The sequence below is a fragment of the Onychomys torridus genome, chromosome 3 (assembly GCF_903995425.1).
Source record: "Onychomys torridus chromosome 3, mOncTor1.1, whole genome shotgun sequence".
Classification (NCBI taxonomy): domain Eukaryota; kingdom Metazoa; phylum Chordata; class Mammalia; order Rodentia; family Cricetidae; genus Onychomys; species Onychomys torridus.
The window spans coordinates 152955879-152968465 of NC_050445.1; the positions used below are offsets into that span (position 1 = coordinate 152955879).

The following is a 12587-nucleotide window of genomic DNA, read 5'->3' on the forward strand; positions in this document are numbered from 1 at the left end:
TAAGGCCTACACTATGTTTCTTCTTTCATTTGTAATTTTAGACACTTGAGTTGTCTCTCTTTTTTACGCATTCCTTCATTTTTATAATTTTAGGTTTGGTTGATTCTTCTTTTCCTAGACCATTCAGGGGCAACATTAAGTTGTTTGAGATCTTTCTTCTTTCTGGTAACAGTCCACAAACATAATCATTTTACTTTTTCCTTATTTTCACTGCATCCCACTTGTTCTAAAATACTATGTTCTTACTTCCATTTGTTTCCAGATATTTTCTAAAATACTTTGAAATTTCTTTATAACCAATTGGTTGTTCCATATATAAACATGGTTGGGAAAATAATTCATATTTTTTTAATTGTTTAAGATTGCTTTATGCTGGGAAATGATTCAGTCAGTAAAGCATTTTTTCTTGCAAGCATAAGACCCATGTTTGAACTCCAGAACTCATGTAAAGATAACACTGTGGTGATGTGCTCTCCTAATCCCAGAGCTGGCAGGTTGAGGCAGGCTTCCTTGGTGCTTTCTTACCAGCCCTCCTAGAATACTTGGTGAGGTACAGGCCTGTGTCAGATCCTGTTTCTCAAATACACAAAGGTAGGCAATACCTCAGGAATAGCACTCAAATTGTGTGTGTGTGTGTGTGTGTGTGTGTGTGTGTGTGTGTGTGTGTGTGTTTGTAAAGTCCTGTTATGTGACATGACTTGGTTTATTCTGGAGATTATTTATTCTGCTGTCACTCAATGGAGCACTCTCTAGTCCTCTTCTGGCTCTGATTGGTCTCTATAGTGTTATACAGCTGCTCTGTTTCTTCATTCACTTTTCCTATGCTTTATCAATCTAAGGCAAAAAAAAAAATGCCTTGGATTGTGAAGTGAAAGGGAAGCACACGAATGAACTGATGCTACTGTGTTGCTATTTTCTTCTTTGTTCACTCACCCTTCACTTTATGTCCTTGGGAGTTTAATGTCAAATGCATATGTATTACAACTACTGTGACTGTGGTTTACTGGTCTTGCTGCTTTTATCTTTTGCCTTTTGAGACAACTTTTTGAATATATGACCTCCTCTGCATTCTGTGGGTTTTTGTCTTCATAAAACACCTTTCCCTAATCCTTCTTTCCTACCTGGTGTCTGTTGTCCTCAGATGTCTTCCTATATGCTGCCTGTCTATCTACTATCTATCTAATCTATCTGTCTATCATCTATCTATCTATCTATCTATCTATCTATCTATCTATCTATCTATACCTATTGTCTATATGTGTCTCACTATCTATCTCTTTACTGTCTATCTGTGTCTACCTATTCTCTATCTATCATTCTATTTCTAGCTCTATTTCTATGACTATTGAACATGAAGCTTAATAGGAAGTTTGAGGTGATTTAAAAAGGCTTTAGAAAACATTGCAGCCTGCTCAGTGATTATTATCAGATAATTATAAAAATAATTCTATATCAACCCTAAAATGAGGTTACTACATCATGACTTAATAGAACACAGGCACACAGTGAGTCTCTTTAGATGCATTTTTATTTTTATTTTTTAAATTATTGTGGTATTATTTTATGTGTATGACTTGCTCTGCCTTAATGCATTTCTGTGAACCATATGTATGTCTGGTGCCTCTGGAGGCCAGAAGATCTCATCTGGAACTAATGTGGGTACTGGAGTGAAGCCCCAGTCCTCTGGAAGAGCAGACAGTGGTCTTAACCATTGAGCCATCTCTGCAGCCCCAGTTGCATTTTGAACCAATCAGATGCTTCCTTGGCATGCTGAATTTTTCCACAATTGAAATAATTACTGAGAAGAATTGCTTCCTGTTGTTACTTGGCTAATTATCTTTTGATGGTGTTTTTCTTCACTTTTCCTCTTTTTCTGTCTTTCTCTAGATCCAGTGCTTCTCAGAGTGGCATGCTTTTTTTTCTTGCTTGTTTACCTTTGTGTACATTACATATGTTCTTAGTGATTATCACTGCAATTACATTTAAAGGTGCATTTTAACATGATAATAAGCTCAACTGTTTGTAAAACTCTGTTATTGGTGATACAAACTATCCAATTTTGCATTGAGAAATTATTAATTTATAATTAAGGTTTCAAAAGGAAAACTCTTTGTCAGATGGATTGGTGTTAGACCTACTTGCATTTAATAACACAAGGTTGCTCTATGTGTCTTTACCAGGGGGCTATACATCTCCATTGAGTTTTGGTATGTTTGTGTTCATCAGACACAACTTTCTGTCCATCCTCTCTCACTCTGCAAGTTTTGTTATATGCTCCCACACATTTTACTCATATGAGGAAAATACTGACTTCTAAAGGACAGTTTTGTAACTGCAGCTTTTAGTTGACAGGTTTTATTAACTTTTCTCCCCAACACTTTGAATGCATCACTCTACCTCCTTTTAAACTGAATGTTCTTATTAAATAGAGCAACTTAAACAACAGAAATTCATTTCTCCCATTACTGGAGGTTGGGAGGCTGAACTCAAGGTCCCACCAAAGCCAGGTTCAAGTGATGAATCTCTTTCTGGATGTGCAGGTGGACTTCCTATTACGACATCATTGCATAACAGAGCAAGAGGAGTAAGCACTCTGCTTTCTCTTATCATAAGGCCACTCATCCCAGTGTGAAGGTTCAACTCTCAAGAACCAAGAACATCCTAATAGCCACAACAGTATGTGTGACTAAGGACTGAACATCACAATTTGGAGAGACACAAACTTACATTCCATAATATGGTCATATTTTATTATTATAGTAAAGAATTTGCTTATATATGTGGTTGTAGTCTGGAAGAAAAAAATTAAAAAAGAGGGCTTTTTTTTTTAGAACAAAAGGCACTTTATGTATTGATAACCTTTTAACCTATGGTAGTTTGAGTTAGAATGACTCCCATAGGCTCATATTTGAATGCTTGGTCACAAGTTGGTGGAACTATTTGGGAAGGATGAGGACATGTGGCCTTGTTAGAGAAGGTGTGTCACTGGGAGAGAGTTTTGAAGTGTCAAAAAGTCCATACTATTCCCACCTGGTTCTCTCTTGGCCTCCTGGTTTTTGTCTCAATATATGAGCTCTCAATTACTGCCCAAGCAACATGCTCCTCACAATGACGGTCATGGACTAACCCTCTAAAACTGTGAACAAGCCTTTGATTAAATTATTTCTGTAGACGAATTGCTAAACAGTCTTATTTTTAAAATGGAGCCAGATATCAGGGTTAAAACCTGAGAGATCAGAGGAATAGGAAAAGTCACAAGTCAACCTCACCTTACTGACCCTTAGCTTCCAAAAAAGACCTACTTCCTATATACCCATGCTTATATACCTTTCTGTTCTGGTATCTCATCTGCTCTCTCTGTCCAGCTACATTACTTCCTCTTCCTACCCAGGTCTGTCACGTCCTGCCTGTCTGTACAGACCTCCAAACCTTTATGGTAAACTAGTGTTGGAATTTAAGGCATGTGCCACCACACCTGGCTCTTGTTTTCAGTGTGGCCTTGAAGTCACAGAGATCCAGACAGATCCCTGCCTCCAGAGTGATAGGATTAAAGGTGTGTGCCACCATTGCCTGACTTCTATGTTTCATATAGTGGCTGGCTTTTTCTTCTGATCCTCAGCTAAACTTTATTTGGTTGCACTAATAAAATACCACTACAGCTTTCCTTTATAAGTTGCCTTGATCATGTTACCTTGTCACAGCAATAGGAGAGTAGTTAAGACAGTACTTTAGATGAAATGTTAGTCACTCATGTTGTCTGCAACCTCCATTAACTTCCAAGATTTCAAGTTTTCTTCTGGGTTCCCCAAAACACTGCCTTTGAAAAGATTTTGCTAATCCCTAGATTTGGCATCTGCTAAAACAAAGATTAGGCTAAATTGATTATGTAATTATCATAATTGGCTAATAGAGATTAGAAATCAGTTTATTATCTAACAGTGTTGACTTTGCTGCTATAATGATAATCAAGTTAGGAAGATATGCCTTATCTGGACAATGAAGACATTAAAAGAGCAAAGAGAATGTCAACTGCAACCAGGGAAAGACTGATATGCAGTCTTCAATTTAAAACAAAAACAAAAACTGTATCTTTAAGTAGAAAAGCATTTGAGTCCTATAGACAGTGTGTACTCCTTTGATTAACCCTCTCCCCTTTTGCTTTTCCTTAGATATTTTTGGCAGCCCTCTCATTCAGCTATGTATGCAAGGCACTAGCTGGAATCATTATGAAAAGTTCCATCACACAAATAGAAAGGAGATTTGACATATCATCTTCCACTTCTGGTTTGATTGATGGAGGATTTGAAATTGGTAATGTTTATTGCTATTTTACTAACCAGACTTATAGAGGAAAAATACAGTTCAGATATGTTCTGGGACCATGTTTCTCAAACAGGTATAACTGTGTCCTTTCTGCAAAATACAGCAGTATCTCTGGAGTAATTTTTGTTGTCATATCTTGTGAAGCAGTCCCACTGACTTGTAGGAGTTAAAGTCAGTGATATCTCCAACCATGGGACAAACTGATTGCCAGCCACTCTGAAAGGAGGACTTTGAAAGATTGATGTTACACAGACCCAATACTTTCACACTGACTCCAATGAGACCCCACCTTCCCTCTCTCCAGAGGGAAGAAAGGTTGAAAGAGCTATAAAAGTTGAAAGAAACCCCTGATTTAAGGAGCAAAGAACAGCTTGGGAATAATACATGTTGGAGTTTTGCTCTTTAACTCTTGGGGGGGGGGCTTTATAGCACTGGAGATGTACTCTGTTGTCTTCACTTTGATTTTAACATCTTCTTCCATGACACCCCAGCTCCATGCAATTCCCCAAAGGGATTCTTCTCTTCTCTTATGAAGCAGCAGAAGTATAATGCCTCTGCTCCTTTTCTTTTATTAATTAAATTTATTCATTTATTTTACATCCCAACCACAGTTCCTTCTCCCTCATCTCTTCCTATTAACCACCCCCCACATCCCCTCTACACCTGCTTCCATCAGTTATTGGACAAAGGCTCTTTGATGACAATTAGGTAGTCACCAGTCTAATTATAGGAGATGGCTAATATACACTACCTATCCACTATTGGTAGGAGTCTTAGCTAGGTCACCCTTGTAGATTCATGGGAGTTTCCCTTGCACCACATTTCTACCTGACCTCAAAATGCACCCCATCAAGACATTTCTTTAATTACTCTCCCTCTCTCTCCTCCAGCCCAATCCCTCATGCTCCCATTCCTACCCGCCCCCAGTATACCTAGGAAATTTCTTCTATTTACCTTTCTTGGGGAAATCCATGCATCCCTCTTTGGGCTCTTCTGGCTACCTAGCTTATCTGGGTCTGTGGATTATAACCTGATTATCCTTACTTTACAGTTAATACCTACTTGTGAGTGAATATATAACATGTTTCTGGGTCTGGGTTACCTCACTCAGGATGATTTTTTTTTCTAGTTCCATTCATTTGCCTTCAAATTCCCTGATGCCATTGTTTTTAACAGCTGAGAGTTTTTTTTAACTCTTTAATTGTTTGGAGAGCTTCACAGCCATGTCTATTTTATGAATTTCAAATATTTCCTACAAATTGGTGGTCATTTTTTAAAACTTGACATAAGGACATATTTAACACAATATTTTCAAAGTAGTTACATAAAAGAAGACCTATCAGTTTTTCCTCATGAATCCTGAAGTTTTGTGATGCAAAGGATATCTTTTTTGATATTTTAATTTCTTTTATTAGATTTTTTTACATTATAAATATCTTGTCATGGAGTATGATAGATATTGCTTAGGTTAGTGCATCTGGAGCACAGGGTATTACCATGAAAGGCAACTCATTTGAGCAGATACACAGCCATTTAAACTTCAAATAATATTGTCTGTGTATTATTTTATGTTTTAGAAATATTATATATTTTATTGCTGCCTGAGAATTCATTGCAATCTTTTTAATTAAGGCAAAACATTGCCCTTTATAGGTTGTTTTTTCCCCTCCCTCCCTCCCTCCTTCCCTCCCTACTTTCCTTCTTTCCTTCCTTCCTTTTAAATGCAGCCCAGCTTTCTTCAGGCAGGACTATATAGGTGGGAGAATAAAGGGTGCGGAACCAGCAGGATAGTGCTGTTGACTAAGATCACACACATACCTGTCTTCTTGCTAAGCTTATTCTGGTATAGAGCTTCCTCCTTGAAAAAAGTTTTCTTAATCTCAACAGTGAAAACCTAGTTGGACAGGCCATTCTTAAAGTGGTTAAGATCATCTCTGGGTTAGAGAGTTGGCATGCATATTCACTTCAACACACTCACTTATTAGTAGCCAGATCCCAGGAGAAGGAGTAGAGTGGATTCAGCACTAAATAGAAGGGAAATCTGTCATTGTAATGTAGTATAACTAACTACTGGAATATAACTGTCAAATGACTATGGACAGCAGAATACAGACCTGTTCTGAACTGAGCTTCATCCTGAGCAATCACCTCAAAGGATATCTTATACTTTATGCTTTTTTCAATATTCGATTTCCCTGACTCTTAAAAAACAACAACAACAAAAAACTTGTATATGTGTGTGTGTGTGTGTATATAAGTTTGCAAAGATGTTCTCAGAGGCTAGAGGAGGAGATTTGATACCCTGGAGCTAGAGTTACAGGCAGTCATGAGCCATTCAGTATGGTTACTGGAAACCAAATACAGGTCCTCTATAAGAGAGCAAGTGCTCTCAAGCAGTCAGCCATATCTCCAGCCCTCACTTCACTGTTTCCATGGAAGCAGTTACAGTTTCATAATTAGAATTAGATATGTTTCTTCACCTATAGGATTCTTGAATCTGTGATTCCACATTTTATCTTTATTTTTTTTCTTTATTATATCTGTGACCAGTAAGAAGTGAATGAGACCCCATTAGTTGGAAATCTGTTTCCAGAGGTTTCTGCTTCCAGGCTTTAAAAGCTTGAGGTTTGAAGCTCTGAACCCTGAGAACTAAGATCCATTGTTTCAACTTCAAAACAACATACATACTTGTAGCTCTAAATGCTTAGTTTAAAGGCTTGTTGCTCTGAGCTCTGAGCACCGAAAGCCCAGAAGTAGGCAGGTGGCCTCACTCTGCAAGCTCCTGGTATTAACGGGTGACTCTGTAGGTCTCCTCTCCTGACTATTTCCTGTCCTGTCTACTGTTGTCTTCCATTTTATATAATTAAAATATATGCATTTTTCTGTTTTTAAATTTTACAACACTTCATTTTTCTTCTTGGTTTCCCACTTTTTATCTTCTGAATTAGTAATATTACACCTGTAAGGATACTGTGCTTTCTCAGTCTCTCTTCTTTCCAGTTAATTCTTATTTACTTTCTGTTTCTTTTTGTAATTTCATGTTGTATCTTTTTTTTTTTAAATTTTTTACCAAATATTCAGTAAACCTTAGTAACGATCTGTTTATTGTTTATTTCTAATTCCAGGTAGGTTAGAATTGACTCTGCATTTGGATTTCTCCATTTCCCATTGTCAAGCTAGATAATTTACAGTCAACATGACATTTCAAATAATCTTTCCTCTTGGAATTTTACGAAAGCTTTTAATTAATTGACATTCCCTTGCCCCGAGCTCTGCCCCTCTACCTGTTTTCATTCCCAATGTGTTTTTTTATCATTTGTTTGTAGTCTTGCTTGTGGTTTGTTCTTTTATGATATTTTTGTTTGGAAATATTGTGGCAGGTACATATTTGGGCTTTAAAGAATGCCAGGAATGTATAAAAACTGCATTAAGAAATGCTTTTCTCTCCCATTGGGAAGACTTATCTCTATTTGTTTTCATCTTAGTACAATCTAGTCAACTTTAAATTCCTCAAAAAGAAAAAAAAATCTGCTTTAGCAATAATGTCAACCAATTCAAGTATGTTTTATTGTCTCCAAAACATATTCCATAGATTGGTATAAAAATAAATAAATTTTCTTTTGCAACCCAGAACTGAATGTCCCCTATAAATTTTTGTGCCAGTAAGAAGAAATGTGATGACGTCTAATTTAAAGTGTCTTAAGTGTTCATGACCATTGAGGTTCATTCCAAAAATAAAAAGTTGATACTCAAAACAAAAACAAAGGACTTGACAAACAATCCAATGGTTAAGAGCACTTACTGCTCTTTCTGAGGACCTAAGTTTGATTTCCAGCACCCAAATCTGGTGGTTCATAACCATCTGTAACTCTACCTCCAATGGATCTGCCTCTTTTTTCTGGTCTCTCTCTCTCTCTCTCTCTCTCTCTCTCTCTCTCTCTCTCTCTCATGTGCGTGTGCACACACACACACAATATTAAACAAAATAAAATAAATAAACCTACGATAAGTAAATAAAATAAAGTAAGATTACCTCTGCATACTCTTAATCCTATACTTTTCTATAGTTCATTTAATTAAGATGAGTTTCCCCTCATCAGTCAACTGAGGAAAGGGCCAAGTGTTTTCTCTGTTTATTCTGTTTGGGGTCTTCCATTCTACCAGACATACTGACTATAAGCATTTTCTGTGATGAATCAAATTGACATAACTTGGTTTCATTACAGGGAATTTGTTAGTTATTGTTTTTGTGAGTTACTTTGGATCCCAACTACACAGACCAAAGTTGATTGGAATTGGATGTTTCACGATGGGCTTTGGGAGTATTATGACTGCAATGCCTCATTTCTTCATGGGATAGTAAGTATGAGGTTTCCTGTGCCTTTTCCACTGATATGTACTTAGCGATGGGGTTTCACTTCTCTTTCCTTTTTGAGAAACTTCTTAGAAAACTTTATACATGTGCACAATGAAATATTATCACGTATACCCCCTTTCCCCTCCAACCCCTTCCATACCTCCATAACCCCCTCCTAACTTCACGTCTCTGTCCTCCTCCTCAGGTTGTCCTCATTCTCACTTCAAACTTTCCTTTGTACCCTCTAAATCCAATTAGTACATGGGCATGGGCCCACTGCAGCATGGTCAAACTAGTAATGGCCACAACCTCAAAGTAGAGTAATTCTCTCTTCTCCAGAAGCTATCAAATGTTGCTCTCTCCCCAGCAACAGGTGGGGCCTGGAGGTCACCTACCCTGTCCATGAAGGAATTATAACTGACTTGATCTTATGCTGAGAGGAGACTGAATGCTCAGTCCTAAATGGAACTAAAGAGAAAACAGTGGGTTCTGAGATACCAGGACTCATTTCTAGCGTGTGTGTGTGTGTGTGTGTGCGCGCGCGCGCGCGCGCGCACACACACACACACACACACACACACACACACACACATATTATTTAATCTATGCCACATTTGACTTTCTCTTTCTAATTTTCATCATTTAATGTTCCATAAACTTATTTGTCTGAGTGTGGCAAATTTTCATATCCATTAATTCAGCCATTGTTCTTACAACTGCAAAGGAATTCAGGTCAAAGTCAAGTGCTTCTTTCTAAGCTCCAGATTTTCTGCAACAGAGATAACCAGCAGTCCCCAAGATCTTACTCTTCTTACATTCATCTGTCAGTGTGGACATCAATGTCCTTATCCTAGCTGAAGTCAATAATCTGCAGCTCTTGCTTTCAGTTTCAGCTCTTCTGTAACTAAAAGACTTACTTATTGTTTTCATTTCATGGGTATGAGTGCTTTGCTTATGTGTATGTGCAGCATAAGCATGCAGAGCTTGTGGAAACCAGAAGAAGGCATTGGAACTGGAATTATAGGTAGAGATGAGCCTCCTGATGTGGCAAACTGGGGTCCTCAGGAAGAATAGCCAGTGCTCTTCACTGCGGAGCCATCTCTCTGGCTGCTCAGTTCTATTTTAATTCACATTCAATACAAGAACATACTTTTAAAATACAAATCTAGTTTTCCCAATTTTACTTAAAACTCCCAATTTTCTAGAACAGATTTTCAAAATTCAGATCCCAGTTTATCAATAGACCAGCAAAACCCCTTCAGGTTAATGAGACAATCATGTATTGTGACATAGACTTGAATAATATACAACATATGCAGGGAAATAATTCTGTCCTTCAAAAGCATCATTCAAGGTATATATATACATATATATATATATATATGTTTGGGAGTGTGCATATATACTATTATAGGAATACAAAATGCAATTATTATAAGTTACAATAAAAATATTGAAAGCTCTTACCTGTGCATTAATCACATCTAAATTTGCATGTCAATGCATGCTGCTCACTGACTGGGTCCTTTACTGGCCTAGCTCAATTTCCACTGTGCCCCAAAATTGCGAAGCAACTGATAAAACTGCAGTTCTCCACATGTGAGAATGTTTTACTTTTATATACAGTGGCTCTACAGTCTGTGTACTTTTCTTTGCGTTCTATCTCTTAAACTCTTTCTCATCACTGTTTCATCTCACATGCTATTTTTATTTATTTATTTATTTATTTATTCACATTTATCTATTTATTTATTCATTCATTCATTTATTCATTTATTCATTTATTCATTTATTTATTTATTTATTTATTTATTTATTTATTTATTTATTTATTTATTTTTGAGGCAGCGTTTCTCTGTGTAGTTTTGGTGCCTGTCTTGGATCTCACTCTGTAGATCAGGCTGGCCTCGAATTCACAGAGATCTGCCTGCCTCTGCCTCCTGAGTGCCAGGATTAAAGGTGCGAGTTACTGCCACCTGGCATCTCACATGTCCTATATACAGTGAAGTCTCCAAATATCCACCCTATTCTCAACCTTCAAGCAAAGCTAATGATCTCTCTTTTTTCTTTATGAAAACCCAGGACCTTGGTTACTGAACTTACATGTTAGAGAGAATGAAAGTCCTTAAGCACAAATACTATGCATTTTGATTCTAGTTTTGAAGTGGAGTAGAGTACTCGGTATACAATGGGTTATCCAGCATAGAGGTACAGGATAGTTTGTATTTCTTGGATTACAGCATATGTTCCTATTCTGATTTTATCCTCTTTGTTTCTATTAAATACTCCTAGGTCAAGTCAAAGCACATAGAATTTATTAAAGTTTTGGAGTCAGACACTATTAACTCATGCATACATGTACATCCATAAAAGAAAATTAGATGTTTTGATAGGAAAGGTTGATGAATTATCATGCCTTAAAGACCAATTTAAAAACATGACTCTCTAGCTTATTAGATATAATTTACCAGGAAGTTTATAATACTGTCATCTTTAAACACAACCCAGAAGTATTATTACACTCAGCAGTTTACCTAACAGACAGGGGAATCCAGGATTTTCCAACATAACCAGAGTATTGTCTGTCCTAGGCTGGCATCAAGATGATCATTCACCTTGCCCGAGTGATACTGAGGGACCTTACTTACTATTTTACTGTTACCCATTATTTCTCCTAAAATTGAGGCTGGGAAGTTATCAGGGAATTCTCATTAGCCTGGAGAAGAGACTGATACAATTAAGCGGAAAATAGCTTCTTAGGAAAGTGAAAAATTCTTGGTAAATAAATACAATGTTAAGTCTAGTGGTGTCCTTACAGTTACAGGTACTCATCAGAAAATGACATCAACTCTCTAAGCAACTCCACATTGATCTGCTTAGCCAATCAAACTACATCACTCATTGGAGCCTCACCTGAGATAGTGGGGAAAGGTAAGAATTAACGTTAACAGTGATATCATTTGAAACTTTGTGTATTTATTACATCTAAACAAATTCCTATAAAATATATCAGCAACAATTGATTAAAAACAATAAACATTTGACCTTGACATACAGACATAATCATAGTGGAACAGGTGATACTAATGAGCCTTTAGACGTGTCTGAGGAGTAGCTAAGGACTGTTTCAGTTGGAAGTTGGCAAAGACCATTTGCAGTTAAAATAAAGCTACAAAAATTGACTGTGTAAATGTCTGTATTCCCAGAACACAGTAGTTGAAGCAGGAGGATTGTGGCATTGAGGTAAACCTGAGCCTTAATAATATGACTCTGTCTCAACAAACAACTCAATTAAGCAAGAAAGCATAAGTATATAAAGAAGAGAGAAGTGCTTCATGAAAAATATAACTACTCCAGTTGAAGATTTTTTTAGAGTATTCTCATAAGACAATATAGATGTAACACTCTAGATCATCCTACCCGTTATATCAGATACGGAAAGATTAAAAGTAAAAGAAATGAGAAGTTAAATCTTTTCATTTTTTTTGTATTGTTAAGAATGTGTAAATTAATCACTGTTTCTGGAAGTCATTTTTTAACATCTATTAAACAAAAGAGTACGTACCTAATTCTCTGTAATTCTATTATTACTGATCAGCTTTAAGGAAATAATCAATGAGATGCTTAAGACTTATTTATAATTATAGGCAATACATTGCTTTGTGACAGAGAAAAATTTGAAGTATTTTGTAATTATAAATATAAAATTAGGGATTGAAAAGATGGCTCAGCAGTTAAGAGCACTGATTCAATTCCCAGGAGCTACATGGCATCTTACAACCAGGTATAACCAGAGTTCCAGGAGATCCAACACCCTCTTCTGGTCTCTGAGAATACTGCATGCCTGTGGTGTACATACACCCATGTGGAGAAAATATATATTTGTTATATATTATATAACAAGGAT

The 12587-nt window shown here is 36.7% G+C and overlaps 1 protein-coding gene across 2 annotated transcripts in view; it reads left to right on the top strand.

Moving 5' to 3' along the window:
- Positions 1-12587, top strand: part of LOC118580465 (solute carrier organic anion transporter family member 1B2-like) — a 55077-nt gene that overhangs the window by 18206 nt on the left and 24284 nt on the right. For both annotated transcript variants that reach the window (XM_036182204.1, XM_036182205.1), the window contains exons 2-4: positions 4170-4311; positions 8550-8682; positions 11499-11611. In XM_036182204.1, coding sequence (XP_036038097.1) covers positions 4170-4311; positions 8550-8682; positions 11499-11611 — 388 coding nt within the window. The remainder of the gene's footprint in view (positions 1-4169; positions 4312-8549; positions 8683-11498; positions 11612-12587) is intronic.